The sequence below is a fragment of the Leptodactylus fuscus genome, chromosome 2 (genome assembly GCF_031893055.1).
Source record: "Leptodactylus fuscus isolate aLepFus1 chromosome 2, aLepFus1.hap2, whole genome shotgun sequence".
NCBI classification, from domain to species: domain Eukaryota; kingdom Metazoa; phylum Chordata; class Amphibia; order Anura; family Leptodactylidae; genus Leptodactylus; species Leptodactylus fuscus.
Window position 1 is genome coordinate 112,295,430 of NC_134266.1, and position 19,089 is coordinate 112,314,518.

Here is a 19,089-nt window from a genome sequence, read left to right on the forward strand (position 1 = left end):
AGCCGTACGTTCCCTACCCCTGTTCTAGAGGATAAAGCGCTGACCATGGTCATGTGATTTACGGTCCATGGTCATGTGATGAGCTCACAGGTGCAAAGCTTATTACCAGGCGGATGTCTGATTATTGTGCTGTGACTATAACGAGCGGCACCTGTGTACTCATCACATGACCATGGACCGTAAATCACATGACCATGGTCAGCGTTTTATCCTCTAGAAGTAACAGAATGAATGACAGCAAGCCGAGATCTAGAAAACCGTGAGGAATTGATAAAGAAAGTATATTGGAAAATTGTGTATCTTTTTATTGTACATTTGTTTTTCAATATTGGGCTGAAAGTGGCCAACCCCTTTAAGGCTAAGGCCCCACGTTGCAGAAACGCAGCTTTTTTTGTTGCAGATTTTGTTGCAGCTTTTTGAGCCAAGGCCAAGAATGGCTACAATAGCAATGGGAAATATAGAGGAAGTTCTTATACTTCTCCCTTCTGCTCAATTCACTCCTGACTATGGCTCAAAAAACCTCAACAAAATCTGCAACAAAAAAAGCTGCGTTTCTGCAACGTGGGGCCTAATAGTGATCATCCCTGGAGGCCTTCAATATAAAAGCATCAATTCCAACAATCAAGAAGTCATGTATATTATTTTATGTGAATTACTTCCAGCACATGGAATAATGTACATGTGTCTTGTCTCTCCTCAAAGCTATTACAGCCATTCTAAAAACAGGACAGGACATGTTTTTTTCACAAATTCAGACTGTCTTATAGAGGGCTTATGGGTGAATTGGCTCCTAACAAGGCGAGTTCATCCTGAATATTCCACATTGTTTATTTTTTTTTACAAAATAAAACAAATGGGATTTGCTTTGGACAAACAAAAATGGCCGCAATACAAAATGTCCGACACAACGTGTAGGACCAGGAAATACAGAGCAGGCAATGTCAGTGACTCACATATCACGTGATAGCATCATCTGACAGTCTCAGTCAATAGACAGTGGTAGGTGGAGCTTACAGTGCTAATGTCATACACACTATATAAACATACCTCCTAACCGTCCCCATTTCCGCGGGACATTCACGATTTCGGTGACGTGTCCCGTGGTCCCGGTTGGACGCAGATCTGAGTTGAACACATATGCGGCTAAAGCAAGGAGCTGTCACAGTTCAGCTCCTTGCTTCGCCGCTGCACGCTGCCTACTGGCTGTGTAGACGCGATGTGATGACGTCACATCATGTCTACAACTGTGTGCGAGTGAGAGAGAGAGAGGTGCGCAGAGAGCGGCGGGGGAACGAGGAGAAGGTAAGTGTAATGTGTACACTGAAGTGGAACGTGAAACTGGGGGCAGATGAAGGAGAGGACGGCATAACACTGGGGGCAGAGATGTGGGGACATGAATCTGGGGGCACAGATGGAGAGGACATGAATCTGGGGGCAGAGATGGAGAGGACATGAATCTGGGGGCAGAGATGGAGAGGACATGAATCTGGGGGCAGAGATGGAGGGGACATGAATCTGGGGGCAGCGATGGGGGACATGAATCTGGGGACAGAGATGGAGGGGACATGAATCTGGGGGCAGAGATGTGGGGACATGAATCTGGGGCAGAGATGGAGGGGACATGAATCTGGGGGCAGAGATGTGGAGACATGAATCTGGGGGCAGAGATGGGGGGACATGAATCTGGGGGCAGAGATGGAGGGACATGAATCTGGGGGCAGAGATGGAGAGGACATGAATCTGGTGGGCAGAGATGTGGAGACATGAATCTGGGGGCAGAGATGGAGGGGACATGAATCTGGGGGCAGAGATCGGGGGACATGAATCTGGGGGCAGAGATGTGGGGACATGAATCTGGGGGCAGAGATGGAGGGGACATGAAACTGGGGCAGAGATGGAGGGGGGACATGAAACTGGGGGCAGATGAAGGGTGTATATAAAACTGGGGGAGAGATAGAGGGGGAACATATAATTTATGGGTGACTGTAGGAGGATTATACTGTGTGTGGGCACATGAAAAATTAATGAGAATGGAGTCAACACAAAAGTGGGCAGGGCTAAATTTGCCATTTTGTCCCTCTTTCGGTTCTTCAAAAGTTGGGAGGTATGTATAAAGCTTGTGCATTCATGACAAGCCTTTATTATAGTAGTATTTTGGGAGAATCAAGCAATAATACACAGGCAGTTTAGTAGTTTAGTGAATAGAATAATATAGAATAGAATTGAATAGAATAGAAAGGACAGTTGAGTCAGTGGGTCTGTAGAGCACTTTCATTGCCAGCCAATAATCTATATTCTCTGACAGTACTTGTAATAGAACAATTTCAGCTCTTCCATATATACACATAATACATTACTTCTAGCATTGTTAGGTCGTGTTCACACTTGCGCCCGTGTCTGCCCGCCGGGTCTCCATCCTATTCCTCAGAGACACTGCATAGGGGATGACTTCCCAGTAGTCAGTTTTAAAACCCATTCATTTGAATGTGTTTTAAAAGCAAACCGACGGTGTCCATATGCAGCCTCTTTGTGGGGATACATAGTGTCTGACTCAAAAAAATGGTTCCCCGTGGGGAGGCTGCATATGGACACCAGCGGTTTGCTTTTAAAACCCATTCATTTGAATCTGGGAATCTGTCCCCTCTGCAGTTTCCCTAGGGAATAGTTTCCCCAGCATGCAGACACGGTGTGAACACCCCCTAAATCTAAACAAAATATTTTAAGCATTTCTCAAGTACACTGAGTATATTTAATTCTAGATATATGTCACTCAGGGCTCGTTCACATCTGCGGCCCGGTCTCCGTACTTAGGTTTCCGTTTCCTGCCTAAAACACAGGCAGGATACGGAAACCTGCAGGAGTCTCTCTTACCCATTCATTTGAATGGGTGAGAGAGATGTCCGGCTGTGAGCGGCGGTGAGCGTTTTGCGCTCTCCGCCGCGAAACCGGGTTTTATAATCCGGACACAGAGTCGGATATGCAGTACTCTGTGTCCGGATAAAAAAATCCGGTTTCGCGGCGGAGAGCCTAAAACGCTCACCGCCGCTCACGGCCGGACCCGGTCTATGGTTTCCGTCTTCTGGCATGCAGAAGACGGAAACCATAGAACGGAGACCCCAAACGCAGGTGTGAACCTAGCGTCACAATAGTAAAGCATCCTTACATTAGCATCCTTTGCTAATGTAAGAAAAGAATCTCCATTATTTTAGTGTGTTTTTTGGGTAATAATTAAGCACCGTGTGCATTATTTTCTTCCTGCCAGTGGCATTTGTTGATTTTCAGTTTTGACTGCCCACCTTCCAAATCCTATGTCTTTTTATCTTGTTCTGTTTACAGAGTTGTATGAGTGCTTAATTAATGTTTGCAGGACAAATTACTTTTCAGAATGGTCCCATTTATTATTTATTGTACAATGTACTGGGAATTATACACACAAAGAATCCCTACTCAAAGGCCATTGCTAAATAAAACTTAACATTTATTACTCCCAGTTAAAAGGTAAGTAAAATTGTCAGTAATATCATTCCTTGCAATTTTAAGTCAGCCTCTGATGGTATCTTATTACTCAGAGGTTCCCATAAATCTATTTATGCTACACATACTGTGGTGATTGCGCAAAGCTCAGTTCCAGGATATATTAGAGCTGGTTCACAATCTACACCATTCTAGTTTCAAAGTGTGTGTAGCAAATCAATCAGTGTTGCCCTTATCTAAATTGTACATCATGCCAGAAAAGTGCCTATTTCAAATTTGAGTCAGATAGGTAATGCTATGAGGTTTCCCTACAGTGCTCTATATTCAGCTGTATCAGCTGTCAATCCTAACTCTAGTAGGGCTGCTACTAAGAGCGCTGTATATCCAACCCAGGACTCTGTCAGGCTAATTAAACTGGCATTGCACCGTAAAAGGTTAAATCCTCAACGTGTTTCACTATGTAAGCTCATCAGGAGGACAGTGGTGGAAGCGCTATGATAGCCGACGATGTGCGGTGATAATCGCAGTTCACAGGACCTTTGTGGTAGGTCCCGTTACTTGCAGGGGATTGACACTGATCTTTCACTACCCTGGCTCTATATAGGCCCGGCCGGAGTAGAAATGCCCCTCCAGGCGCCTCCCCCTTTCCAAGGCACCAATCACTGTGCGCCATGAAGACCATCCTTTAGGGGGTGGAGCCAAAGTGGAGAGGCTTGCGATCGTTCCTACATGCGTGAGCTCTTAGAGACTAAAGCTGCCGTCTCTGCAGTTCATATATCTTAAACACTGCTATTTCACACAGCGATGGTGTTCCCACCTATATGTCTGTGCCACCCATGCCATCAGTGGAATAACTACCGCCATAGCAGCAGAGGCAGTTGCCACAGGGCCCGGGACATTAGGGGCCTGGCGACAGCCGCTACCGCTGCGTTTTTTTTTCTTAATAGGCCGTTACACGGCTGGAGCTACTCCAGCTGGTAATGGACCCTATTTACTTACCGATCCTGGCAGGGCCGGGATCGGTAAGTGACACCGCGGGCCCCACAAACACTATCATAATACTCGGGGGTCTTTTCAGACCCCCGAGTATAATGATCGGAGACCTGGGAGAGGTAAGAAACATAAAAAACACTGTTACTTACCTCTCCACGATCCGGGCAGGCTTCAGGCCTAGTCGTCTGACGTCTCATGACCCAGGTCTGCGTCCCGGGTCATGTGACGTCTGACGTCATTGAAGATGGCCAACAGCGTAGGAGTCAGGAGATAGGTAACAGAGTTTATGTTTTGTCCCCCTGGGTCTCCGATTATTATAATCTGGGGTCTGAAAAGACCCCAGAGTATAATAATTGTTTATGGGTGTCCACAGTGGGACATAATACTGTGTGCAGGGGCCACTAAGGGATATAATACTGTGTGCAGGGGCCACTATGGAGCATAATAGAGAGTGCAGGAATGCGTAGGAGGGGATCAGTCGAGGTCTTCAGCGTCGGCCGGGGGGGTGGGGGTGGGGGGGCGGGGGGGGGGGCACCATTCCTAGTTACACCACTGCATGCCATCTCAAATATGCCGTTGCATAGATCTTTCAGGTGAGACCACGGTATAGGTGACTAAAACTCAGGTAGTGTATCCAGTCACGAAAAAAAGAAGCTAAGTCATACAATGTAACTACATTGTCACACTTGAAGGCTGTTCTTGCCGTGCCACCATTTCATCAATGCAATCGGAGGGGGGTCGTCCCGCTGGTCCCTGCTCACCATCAATATATATACACACCAAGAGACCGATACTGAGAATTGTAGATCATATACATGTCACGTCTTATTGGAGTCCCTCCGCACCTAGCAATATAGGAGAGTCTGACAGTAGACATAATTTGTACACCGTGGATAAAGATATCAGCACACGCGTACAACAGTATAGTGTCCCCTCAAACCTCTCCAAAAAGTCCAGGTTGCAGATTACTCCTTTCAAAGGTAAGTATGTCTCAGAACCTGTTTTTATCCATTTTTGACCAGACATTGGACCAAGTCGTTTCCTTCAAACTCTTTATCCCAATGGTCTAAAATGCATGTAATATTGTGCGGACTCCATCTATTATTTCTATCAGCCCTAAAGTGAGACATATTACTAGCATCTAGATCCACTCTCAATCATTACAAAAAATGTTATACCTGTCTGCAAGTGCTTCAGCATCCGTGCAGTTCCATATTGTTAACAGAACACACGTCGCTCGTTGGTTAGCTGTCTGGCACAAACACCTTCCTCTCTTGATCTCCAATCCTTCACAGAAAAGTCAAAAAGGAGATTGGGTCATTGAGAGCCAATGGTTTAACAGATTTAAAACGGATTGTCCATTGAGCCTCTTTTTGGAGAATCAGACCATCCCAGTTGCCTTGTCTAATTGATTTCGGTACCCTTTATATTCATTGAAACTTCAGTGCAAAGGAATCACCACCATGATGATTCCAAATATGATTCGCTACGGGGGTCTCTCTCCAATACACTATGTTCCCTATGTGGTCTAAGATCCGTCTACGAAACTCACGTTTTGTCTTCCCCATATAGTTAATGGGGCATGAATAAGTGGCGACATTAATGATCCCCTCACTGCAACAGTTAATGAATTGTTTGATCTTGTAACATTTTCCCGTGGCATGTGCTACAATCTCAGTTCCTTTCTTAATGTACGTACACTCCCTGCATGATCCACATTTGTGGTTTGAAGTTTGCCCAACCATGTACTGTCAGGGGGGAGAGGGTTTAGATGACTCCGTGTAACCCAGTCCCCCAAATTTTTACCTCTCCTGAATGTAATTGAAGGTCCGGAGGTACACTATGTGATCATAAGTATCCAGACACCACCAAAAACATATGTTTTTCATATTAGGTGCGACCTCAGTAGACATTAGACATCATGAGAGAGCAGAATGGGGCACTCCGCGGAACTCACATATCACACAGGTCAATGCCAAACGATGCCTTGCTTGGTGTGTAAACATTGGATGATTGAACAGTGGAAAAACGTTGTGTGGAGTGACGAATCACGGTACACAATGTGGCGATCCGATGGCAAGGTGTGGGTATGGCGAATGCCCGGTGAACGTCATCACCTGCTTCCTCTAAAACGCGGAATCCCCAAGGGACAATTTTTACGCGTTAGGAGGAACTGTTCCACGTTAGAGGAATTTGAGGCACAAAGTGAGCAACTCCTTGAGAGAAACCGCAGAATCCAGGACAGTTGGGAGGTATTCACCTGTAGTACCGTATTTTACGGACTATAAGGCGCACTGGACTATAAGGCGCATTGCCCATGAGCGCCTTATAGTCCGTCTCGGTTCATATATAAGGCGCACCGGACTATAAGCCGCAGTCCGGTGCGCATTATATGTTATTGAAAGCGGCGGCAGGCAGACTTTGCCAGCGGCCGCTTAACCCCCCACGTGCCAGCCGCTTCTATTGGAAGCGCTCGGCAGGCGAGGAGGGGCTCTATCAGCAAAATTATGCTGATAGAGCCCAACCGTAAAAGTTAGATTAAACTACCCCCCCCCCGTTTTAAAATAAAAGCCTGAAACAGAATGTGAAACTTACCGAGCGGTGCAGGGCGGGCGGGCATTCAGGCCTCCTCTTCCTCCGATGTTCCGTCCTCCTCCTCCGGCGCTCGCTAACTGATAATGGCCTGGGCACATGCGCAGTAGAAGCATTATGATATTGCGCATGCGCCCAGGTCATTATCAGTTAGCGAGCGCCGGAGGAAGTGGTCAGGACATCGGAGGAAGAGGAGGCCTGAATGACCGCCCGCCCTGCACCGCTCGGTAAGTTTCACGTTCTGTTTCAGGCCGCCGTGACAGCAGGGCTGCCGGACACTTCCCATTAATTTCTATGGGGAGCGCTTGCATGCCGGTTCCCATAGAAATGAATGGGAAGTGTCTGTCCATTCATTTCTATGGGGAGCGCTCGCATGCCGGCTCCCATAGAAATGAATAGGAAGTGTCCGGCAGCCCTGCTGTAACGCCGGCGTGTACGGCTGTGATACACGCCGGCGTTCCGTAGTGTGAATGCACCCTTACGGTGCCTTTTATGTATGTATGGAAGCGGCACGCAGACTTTGCCGCCGCTTCCATCCATATATAAGGCGCACCGGACTATAAGCCGCACTTACGATTTCTGAGGAAATCGTAGGTTTTTATGTGCACCTTATAGTCCGGAAGATACGGTATCCTCTCTTTGTGGTCCCGTCCAACTACAATCATTATGGGTAAGCGTTAACCCAATATGGGGTATTTTTTCATCCATGCATACACGGCTATGTCCATTTACATTTACAATACTTTATGATTGTGGTTCTTTTTGCTACAAATGTGCACATACATTGTGTGATATACCTTTTATTGTGCACACATTGTGTAATATACCTTCCATTGCTTTTGGTCAGTTTTACTACATGTATTCACAATGTGAACGGATTATAATATATACTGATCGTGATACTTCTATACTTGTTGGTGGTATATATATATATTTTTTTTCACACAATTATAATTGTGGCCCACTATGTTATTTGTTACCTATACTATACATGATTATATGAAGAGATACAACTGAGATACTACTGTGGTGTTTGCCGTATTCTTGTTTATACTGTTACTACGTCATTCGCATCTTATATTTATATGTTTTAATTGTAATAATTAAATATATATGTTTTATTCAATAATTGTCATGGTTTATTGACATAGACTTTGAGTGTCCATATACCTATGTTTTTTGTGGACATATCTAACTAAACATAGAATAGGTTACCTCACCTAGAATAACAGAAATAAAAAACAAACAAACAGTAGAATCATTCAGGACACAGCTCCAAAAATATGACCTCTCTGTTTGCTCTCCAGCCAAGCTCTGCCAAAGTGTTGCTGCTGGAGCTGGCTTCTTAAGCCTCCTTGACGAGGAGACTCTCTGCAGCTGAGTCGCTGCCGAAACATCCCCAAAGTGTGTATTGGAGGGGGGTGGAATTACAGGTCCCACTACCAATCTTACCTGTCATTCCTGAAAATCCATCCCAGTACTGAGCATTTGAAAGGCTTCCATTTCCCTGGTTGGTGAACCTTATAGTTGACTGGCCCTACTTTTTCCACAATTTCATTTGCCATTTCGCTAAGAACTTGCTCTCCACAGTAGGCACCAAAATAAGGACTCTGTCCCCTGGGTTAAACTCTCGGACTCTGGCAGAATGATTGTAAATTCTGCTTTGGACCTCTTGTGCTCTTTGCAGATGCTCTTTTACAATTGGCATGACTGTTGAAATGCGATCCTGCATCCTGCTACATCCTCTATGGCACTACGGTATGGGGAAGCCTCAGGTATTTCTCTTTGGAGAATCCTCTCCTGTGTTTTTTCCGCCCCTAGGTGTCCCCCAAGCACATGATTTTGGGCCATATCAAGTACCACACAGCGATATGGCTTTGGTACGAGAAGCTGCTCCACAATTTCCCAATTGCTTTTTGCAACTCGATACAACAGGTCATTATTCATAGCAAAATGCGGAAATTGGTGGTCAGCATCAGGTTGCTGAGGCACATTGTTAATAACTGTCACATTATCACAAGCATTAGCAAGAGTGGGATCTCTCAACTGTGCAGTACCAAAATTATCCCGTGAGACTTCTAATTCAGGTATGTTAGGCTCAGGAGCTGGGGAAGAGACATCATCTTCCTCTCCACGAGGACCTGTAACAGAAAGGTGTCGCCCTCCTCATGCACTTTGGGCGTTAGCGGGGTTTCCACCTTTGGCTGTGTGGTTGTACCTTTTCCCCACAAATCCCAGAACAAAGGGAAATCATGACCCAAAATCACATTATGCATAAGGTTTTTTTTTTACAACATCCACTTCATAATAAACAGATCCTACTATAGTCTCTATTGTGACCTTGGACATGGGGTAGTCCTTGACATCCCCATGGATGCAACAAACACTCATACGTTTGTCTGGGATAGAGTCCACCAGCTATCAAGCCCTGGTTTCTCCAGCAGAGAGTCTCTTCTTGGGCTGGTGGACTGCCTAGAAAACACATCTCCAGCTCTTTTCCCTCCACTCTCAAATAACGGAACAGTCTTACCGGGAGGTGCCCTCCACCGGGTGCTCCTGGGGGATGGTTGCGCTGTAGGGTCATCACGGAGTTCAGCCTCAGTCGCCAGGTACCTCTCCAGAAGGCTGACGAGCTGGTTGGCATCTTTGGGTTCTCCATGTCCAACCCAGGGCTGCATCGCAGGAGGAAGAGCTCTGGAGAACTGGTCTAGGACCACCTTCTCCACCATCTTTGCAGGGGTACAGGTGTCTGGTTCCAGCCACTTATTCACCAGGTGAATCAGATCGTACATCTGGGATCTGGCAGGCTTGTCCATCTGGTAGCTCCAGGTATGTACCCACCGGGCACGGACAGCAGTGGTTACCCCCAGCCGAGCAAGAATTTCCACCTTTAATTTGTCATAGCCCTGGACATCTTGCTGGCAGAGGTGATAATAGGCCTTCTGGAGTTCACCGGTCAAATAGGGTGAAATGATGTCTGCCCAGTCAGCAGCTGGCAGTTTCTCCCATTTGGCCACTTTCTCAAATACAGTCAGGAAGGCCTCCACGTCATTATCTGGGGTCATCTTTTGCAAAGCTCTTTGCACAGTCCGCTTCTCATCTCTGTGCTTCACAGGTCTTTGCGGGCTAGTGACAACAGTCTCTTTAAGGAGCGCAGTTTGCTCCATCAGCAAATGATTTGTTTGTTGTTGCATATTGGACTGTACAAGACGCTTCAGTATCTCCTCCATAGCCTGGGTCTGTATAGCGGCAGCAGCCTTCACCCAAGACATAAAAGAAAAAAAATTTCTCCAGCAAGGAGTGGACATGTCATTGCCCCAACAACCGCTGTATGCCCGCGTCCTCCACCAATTGTCAGGGTTTGGGGTTGCTAGGTGGGGTGGCATAGACACACAAGTCCAGTTTCTTTTAGTCCAAAACAAAGGTAGAGTTTATTTTTACTCAAAAATATAGTGCAGCAACAAAAGGAAACAATACAAAAATAAATACCTGCCTGGCTAGGATCTAACTAAACATAGAATAGGTTACCTCACCTAGAATAACAGAAATAAAAAAAAAAAACCCAGTAGAATCATTCAGGACACAGCTCCAAAAATATGACCTCTCCGTTTGCTCTCCAGCCAAGCTCTTCCAAAGTGTTGCTGCTGGAGCTGGCTTCTTAAGCTTCCTTGACTAGGAGACTCTCTGCAGCTAAGTCGCTGCCGGAACATCCCCAAAGTGTGGACTGGAGGGGGGTGGAATGACAGGTCCCACTACCAATCCTACCTGTCTTTCCTAAAAATCCAGCCCAGTACTGAGCATTTACCAAAATGCTCAGCAGACGAACGTTATCTGCTGAGAACAAACATTCCTGGAGTTTTCTCATCTCACCCACCTGAGTAGTCTGGGTGAGATGTACACCCCCTCCATTACCTGACCAGCCATCGGCTTACACCGTACATAAGCAAAAAGTATGTCCAGCACAGAGGAGAAATCCAAATATGATCAAAACGTAGCTTTTAATGAAAAAACAAAGTCCATATAAAAACTATCACAAGATACTGAGTGTAGGACTGGTATAAAAGTCATGAAAACAGACTGAGCAGCAAGATGGTTCAAGAATCTTGGTCTATGCAGAATTTGTATCTAGATATGTTTATGGGAAACCCTTAACAGCAAAGGACAAATCTTTCCAGTTGATACATGAGATGAAGGTCCATCCGGGTGTCCATGTCACATGTTCTCCAATCCTGAAGCAAGCACAAGTCTAGAACAGAAAGTAAGTTCATATCATTTTGCAGAAAAATTGTAAAGCTATAAAAAACTAAATAAATTTGGAGAGCTATAAAATTCGACAACCGAACGACAAAAACGCTAAACTACAAGTCAATGCTAGCTCACCCTCTACTCTCGTCCAAGGTGCACGATTCTCTGCCTTCGGGACTTCTAAGGCCAACGTTGTACTCGTATAACAATCATTTAGAGATGAATCCGCAACACTTGTCCGTTGTATTTAAAAAATTTCTTCTTTGATTCAGTCCATTAAAACCATACAAGACTCCATACAAAAGATTAGAAAAACAAATAGTACAAAAAAGGACAACGTAAAAACCGCTGTCAGTACCGCATGTTAGCAGCTATTATGCGGTACTGACAGCGGTTTTTACGTTGTCCTTTTTTGTACTATTTGTTTTTCTAATCTTTTGTATGGAGTCTTGTATGGTTTTAATGGACTGAATCAAAGAAGAAATTTTTTAAATACAACGGACAAGTGTTGCGGATTCATCTCTAAATGATTGTTATACGAGCTAAACTACATACTTTTGGATTGAGCATTTTACCACCATTGCAAACAAAGAATAACGGTTAGCAAACTAACATACTCCCACACAACACCGACAATCTGCAGCAGAGCTAAGACTGCAGGATGCAGCAAACCAAGCCCGAGCAGCCAGCTTTAGACCAGTTTTCTGGCGACTGCAATCGCTACGCTCCCGCCACAATGCTGTATAATCCAAGCCGTGCAAGTACTAAAATGAAGTTCTCAATTTGATATCTGGTTTGGATTAGGCCTAAAATACTAACTCTTGAAGCTCCCGTAAAAAGAAAGCAAGGATTCCCTTAACGTACAGGACCAAACAGCACATGATCTCCGGCCCCTGCTAATCCCCATAACACTCGCGGTGATATCACAGATGTGGACTAGAATAAGAATACACTCCGGCCGGAAGCAAGGCCACCATGCGTGTAGCATGAGTACAAGCAACAACACCACTTGTAGCATGGTGCCCAACAAGCACTAGAAACCATGTGCTGCCTGTTCCTACTATCACAGAAGTCATAGCCACCTTCCTCAAGAAGCTCCACGAGTTGAGACTCCAGGACATCTGCTTAAAGAGGACCTTTCATGGTCCGGGGCACAGGCAGTTCTATATACTGCTGGAAAGCCTACATCTGTGCCCCGGGTAAAGAGCTATTCGTCCTGGTACCGTAGCTCTTTACAGTCAGAAGGGCATTCCTAACAGTCTGTCAGGTACGTCCTTCTTCAAAGCAGCGCCTATCACACTATATTGTATGAGCAAGGAGGAACGTCCCCTCCCTCTGCTCACAGTGCTCATCCATAGACGAGTATTATCAGGAGGGGAGGGGGCGTTCCTCCCCGCTCATACTGTACAGCGCGATAGGTGCTGCTGTGGAGAAGGACGTTCCTGACTGACTGTCAGCAACACCCTTCTGACTGTAAAGAGCTACGGTACCGGGACTGATGGCTCTTTACCTGAGGCACAGATCGGGAACGCCAACAGTGTGCTGAATTCAGCGCACTGTCAGCTTTCAAGCAGTATATAGAACTGCCTGTGCCGGTGACCATGAAAGGTCCTCTTTAAGGGGTTCACCGAAGCAGCTACACCACACAGACCACACAACATTGCAGAAAAAATGCAGCTACACTGGCCAGCGTCTGATACTGGTTGCCAGAAAGCCAACTGGACCTTAGGCAGTTACCCATGACTCAGTTCACCACAACCCTTAGTGTTCACCCCACAGCAAACTGCCTGTACTGTATGAAGAGTTTTGAGTACCTATAGAGGTTTTGCCTTCATTCCGTTAAATAGACCCATGCTAAAAGTTGATACTAAAAGTAGACTTGCTAAATATAACAGTCTACCCGTACCCTCCACCACCCTCTCCACCACATGAAGGCTCAGATTCATAAAGAGGGGTTTATGAACCCTTACTTCCAATGCAACAATGAAAACTGGAATGCCAACTCCTGAGAATGAAAGCAGCGATTTCCGTAACATGCAGGACCAAACAGCACATGATCTCCGATCCCTTCTAAACCCCATACCACTTGCGGTGATGAAACCAAGATGTGAACTAGCATTGGAATACGCTCCAGCCGGAAGCATGGCCACCATGCGTGTAGCAAGAGTACACGGTGCCCAACAAACGCTAAGAAACCATGTGCTGTTCGTTCCTACATATCACAGAAGTCACCGCCATTGTGTCAGAGAGTTCCCAAGTTAGACTCCAACTCTTACAATCTCCACTTGGTGGTGTTCAGTTCAGCACCTGCACTGCTCAGATCAACAGCATCACAGTGGGGGAATCACAAATCCCACGCAGCTTGTAACATGTCCCCTCAGTGTTAGCCGGATGCAGGACTGGACAAGTCATGACAGCCATCCACACCTGGTCTACATCCACTTGCCCCTTCATCACTCTGCAACACATTATCTTTCTAACAACTAACCATACAATAGTATACAAGCAATATAAAGATATATTAGAGATCAGTTCTCAAGGATATAGGCAAAACCTAAAGAGCAGAGTACATAGTAATCTATCACTAGTGCCCTCCATGACCCTCTCAGTCACTGCACGGAGGCTTGAATTCATAATGAGGAACTTATGATCCATAGGCCTCCGACGTAACAATGAGGAGAACAGCTTTAGGCAACTGCTTTATATTGATCCTTGCTCACAAAAGCTGCAAAATACCCCAAAAAAGGCCAAATGGAACTTACCCACTTGTGGCTGGATGGTAATGATGATAAGCTGAGGGTTATTTGACATTCTTTTAGTAGTAGAATCAGCTTTCACATTTACAAAAGAGGAAAATACGACACTTAAAGGGATCCTATCATTCACACACTATTTTTTTCTAGGTACCACGTCGGAATAGCCTTAAGAAAGGCTATTCTTCACCTACCTTTCGTCGTCGTCTTCTCCGCGCCGCCGTTTGCCTACAATCCCGGTTCTTGTCGGTATGCAAATTAGCTCTCTCACAGCACTGGGGGCGGGCTCAGCACTCTGACAGCACTGAGGGCATCCCCAATGCTGCGAGAGAACTCTCTCCAGCAACGCCTCCATCTTCTTCAGCAGTGTCATCTTCAGCCTCTTCTTCCGGCGGTGGCTTGTAACTTCTAGGCCTCGGGCAGAGCAGACTGTGCACAGGCCACGAGCAGTCTGCTCTGCCCGAGGCCTAGAAGTTACAAGCCACCGCCAGAAGAAGAGGCTGAAGATGACGCTGCTGAAGAAGATCAAGGCGTTGCTGGAGAGAGTTCTCTCGCAGCATTGGGGACGCCCCCAGTGCTGTCTGAGCGCTGGGCCCCGCCCCCAGTGCTGCGAGAGAGCTAATTTGCATATCGACAAGAACCTGGATTGTAGGTGAACGGCGGCGCAGAAAAGACAACGAAAGGTATGAGTATGAATAGCCTTTCTTAAGGATATTCCGACGTGGTACCTAGAAAAAATAATGTGTGAATGATAGGATCCCTTTAAAAAAACATTTTAGGCTAAGGCCCGACAGGCCGTAATTGCAGCGCTAAAACGCTGCGGAATGAACGGCTGTGTGAACGCATTGCGGTTCTTTCTGCAGCGCTTTTAAGAGAAAGTTCACAGAGTTTTCCTCTGCGGATTTTCTCTTAACATTATATTTACAGGAAAGCCGCCGGCGTTTCTGTAGATATAATTGACACGTTGCAATTTCTTCGGCAAAGTGGGCAAGGGATTTGCATGAATCCCATCCACTTTGCCTGCACTGTAAAACGCCGCAATTTTTCCCGCAGTGTCTTCGCTGCGGGTAAATTGTGGCATTTACGTCCCGTGGGGCCCCGGCCTTAGTGTCAATTCAGAAACTGCAGGAGATTGATGTAACATTTAAGAAATTCAACAATCTTCAGACAAAGGGTAGAACTAATGCATCATAAACATATAGTGAGCAGAACATTCAATACAGTAACATTTACCATACTCACCCCAATCCAACAAGACATGAAGGGAACCCTGAAGGGTTCTCTATATAGCAACATGATCACAATAGCGTTGTATGGTGAACAGACTTACTAAAAGATATTAAAGAATATGTGTGTGTGTGTGGGGGGGGGGCACGGTTGGGGGAGTCATTATCATCAATGTATTAGAGTGATAACCCCTCCATTATCACAATAATAGATTGACAAAAATGATTTTTTTTTTAGTGGCCAGTTACCCAAGAGTTGCCAGCCACTGAGGCAGGAATAAGGGCAGTGTGTCTATATTATACACAGTTACATAGAGGAAGGTGGATGAAGACAGGGCCAGCAAATACAGCCTATATCCCCGACAGAGTTGATCCAGAGGAAGGCAAAGAAAACCATGAGGAAGATGCCAATGGCCCCATGTTAAACCATAGGGGTAGCTGGAGGGTGACATTAAACTAGGGGCAACTAGAAGCGGACATGTTGTCCCCAGTTTAACATCCGTTTCCAATTACCCCCAGCTTAATGTCTCTGTCCACTTATCCCCATTTAATGGCCCTCTTTATCTCCCCTTATTTTATGTCCGCACCCCCTCGATTTGCCACCAGTTTCATGTCCCCCCTTCACCTGCCCTGAGTTTCATACCCCTCATTCATCCGCCTCCAGTTTCATGTTCCCCCTCAATTTGCCCTCATAAAAAATACTGATACTCACCTCTCCTCGCTCCCTGGCTGCTGTGTCGGCAGTCTCTTCTCCCGGAACGTTCTAGGAGCTGTAGGAGGGATGTGAGAGATGTCATCATATCGTGCCTACAGCACCCGGGCTGGAGTGCACGGGGAGCACAGTGGAGAAGCAGGATCTGTCCACGGATAGCTATACTTTATTTGCTATTGAAGTCAACTCATCTGCATCCCCTGGACGCAGATGATTTGAATCCGAGACATACCTTCCACCGACCGGGACACAACCTACAATCTGGGACTGTCCCGCAGAATCCGGGACTGTTGGGAGGTATGAGTATACCATATGAGGGCCTGTGTATGGGGGCAGTATACCATATGGGGTCTGTGTATGGGGGCAGTATACCATTTGGGGTCTGTATATAGGCGCAGTATACCATATGGGGTCTGTGTATGGGGGCAGTATACCATATGGGGTCTGTGTATGGGGGCAGTATACCATATGGGGTCTGTGTATGGGGGCAGTATAGTATATACAGTATACCATATAGGGGCTGCGACCTGCAACTAAAGAGAAAATGTTTGGGAATCACCAAGATGTCTGTCATCTTTAGCCTGTTCATTAGAACTATAATCTTCCTGCTGAGGAGACGTATCCTGACAGGCCGCCCTTGTAACGCAAAGTTCCCATTAGAGAATCCCAGCTGTACCGCCGCAGCTCTTGTATCGAAAGTAGATGGATCCCGTCTGCAGCCAGCGCGGAGGGGCGGGGCCACCAAAGCTCCCTCTCACGTCGGGACAGGACAGGACTTACCTGCGTGACGTCATCAGGGTGGTCCGTCAGGAAGTTGTGCAGTATGGAGCTGGTTTCTTCGTGGTCTCCGGAGACTGTGAGGGGTTACTTAGAGGGTGAGTACAGTCAGTGTCGGACCTGCACCTGCAGGAATGTACTATATAAAGTTACGTTGCGGTGGTGTTATACTAGTGGGGCAGTAGGCGGGGATGAGGTATTTTGGCTATTGGGAGCGGTAGTAAAGCCATGATCGATGGGGACAGACAGGAGTGTGCAGAAGTGAGTCATTGCAGTAAGGGGGGCAATGTTCATGAGTTGTGTGTGTATCCACAGGTCTGGACCCCTCAGTACAGCATTACCCCTTCCAGGGCTGGAGTATCACAGGGCAGGATCTGCTGGACTTGTCTTCTCACCATCTTGATGCCTTAGGAGTCAGGAGCATTGGTCATCAGGAGATATTTTTGGAAGCAGTGGAACAGCTGTGTGCTTTGGTAAGGGTGTAGTCATGTTGTCCATGTCATCTATAGGACCTGTAGTCAGATTCAGGGTTTAGCCATAGAGAGTGTACAGTAGTTACACCTGGGACCTAGCGCCAGAGAAGGCCCTTATACCATGAAGAAGGTATTAGTATTAGAAATGTCTCTAAGGCTGGGTTCACATTTGTGTCAGAGTCTCTGGCCGCAGTGTGCGTTAAAAATCACCGGACTTTTTCATCTGGTAGTTCCAGTTTATAAGAACGATGGGGTCCAGCAAGCACCGTTGTTGACCGCTTTACGCTCTACCTGTCCGTTTTTCTGGTTCTCCAATATATGAGAACAACAGACTACACGATGCTAATGGGAACATAGCCTTAGCAAATGGGGATCCTGTTTAAGATTTTTCAGGATCTTTGGGTTACACTGTTGATATATGCAGAATATAGAGCCATGACATTATTACAGCCTTCCCTAAACTCATAGGCTAGCCCACACAGGCTTTTCTGTCCAGAAAATACAATCAATACAGTATCATAGTTGTCCATGATGGTGTGAGCCATATGATGATTTGTGCATGTCCGTAGTCCCACAGTGAAGCAGTGACTATGAGTTTCTGGACAGCGTTCAGTCTAGGAAATATGGCCAGTATTTGGACTGAATTCTCTGGAGGAAAGAAGCCAGTGTGCAGCAGGCTTAACAGTCTTCCTTCTGGGACCTTTATGATGTCCAGAGCAAGTGGCATTTCCTGCAAAATATTTCCTTGATGCCTACTCTCAGCGCAATGTAATAGCATGGCACTATTGTGTAGCAGGCACAGTTGTGACCTCTCTTCAGACCCCAGAGTATAATCAGCAGAAGCCTTCGGGATGTTATCAAACACAAAAAAAACTGTTACTTACCTCTTCTGGGCTCTTGTACTCCTGTTCTTTTTGGCACTGCTGCCTGTTGCCATGTGGCATTTATGCTTCATAACACCATATGACGCTGAGGCCCAATCCCAGCAGTCCCTGGCGTCAGAAGTGCTGAAGACAGCGGGGAGTCATGCCAGAGACCAGGAGAGGTGAGTAACACTGCTTGCTTGATCACCTCCTCTGGACCTCTGCTAATTATGCTCTGGGATCTGAGGAGTCCTCAGAGTATAATACCAGTTTCGGTTTGGCTGTGCTCATTCATATGAAACCTCCAAATCTTGCAAAGTATGCCCAACACTTCGTCATATTGTAAAAGGGACGTGACCTAAACAATCTCCATTAATCGTAATATTGATTAGATCATAATCGCCCAGCTCTACAGGACGTTCATTTTTTTAATGCTGAGTGAATGTCATAAAAACAAAACATAAGGGCAGGATTGTAATTTTTTTCATAAGGACCGCCTAAAATGTAAGTAAAAGCTAAACAAAACTTTATATGTTCTTCAAGTTGGTGACAACTGAACGTGCAACTTGTTCTGCAAAGAATAACTATAACTATATGGCCAGAATATTAATGAAGATATGACTTTTGGAAGATGGAGATGGAAAATACGAAAAAAGTTGTTGAGCTGTAATCAAACTACCCTGAATCCTTAAAGGGTTAAATGGAGTCTGGCTACCAAAATCACTTCTATTACTATTACTATTACTTTTATTTTTATTTTTTTCAGCTGTAATATTGACACAAAACACCTATGTTCCCTATAAGCGTGTATAAGTGGTTTAGAAAACGTTTTGCTAGTGGGAGACACCTTTTTAAGAGAAGTCATATTAAATTGTATGGCGTTTTTATTTTGCGTTCCTTTGTAAAGAACTTGCTGTAGCCTTTTTAGATTTTTTGTGTAGTTCTAATATTTAATTAATGTGACATTTTTTTCTCTTTTTT

At 45.8% G+C, this 19,089-nt stretch overlaps 2 protein-coding genes across 2 annotated transcripts in view; one reads left to right on the plus strand and one right to left on the minus strand.

The window, feature by feature from the left end:
- The window catches only part of ZNF593OS (ZNF593 opposite strand), a 115,888-nt gene that overhangs the window by 13,123 nt on the left and 83,676 nt on the right, over nt 1-19,089 (minus strand). The window lies entirely within an intron of this gene.
- Nucleotides 16,803-19,089, plus strand: part of CNKSR1 (connector enhancer of kinase suppressor of Ras 1) — a 53,671-nt gene continuing 51,384 nt past the window's right edge. The window contains exons 1-2 of the mRNA XM_075264374.1: nt 16,803-16,870; nt 17,088-17,245. Coding sequence (XP_075120475.1) covers nt 16,819-16,870; nt 17,088-17,245 — 210 coding nt within the window. The 5' untranslated portion in view covers nt 16,803-16,818. The remainder of the gene's footprint in view (nt 16,871-17,087; nt 17,246-19,089) is intronic.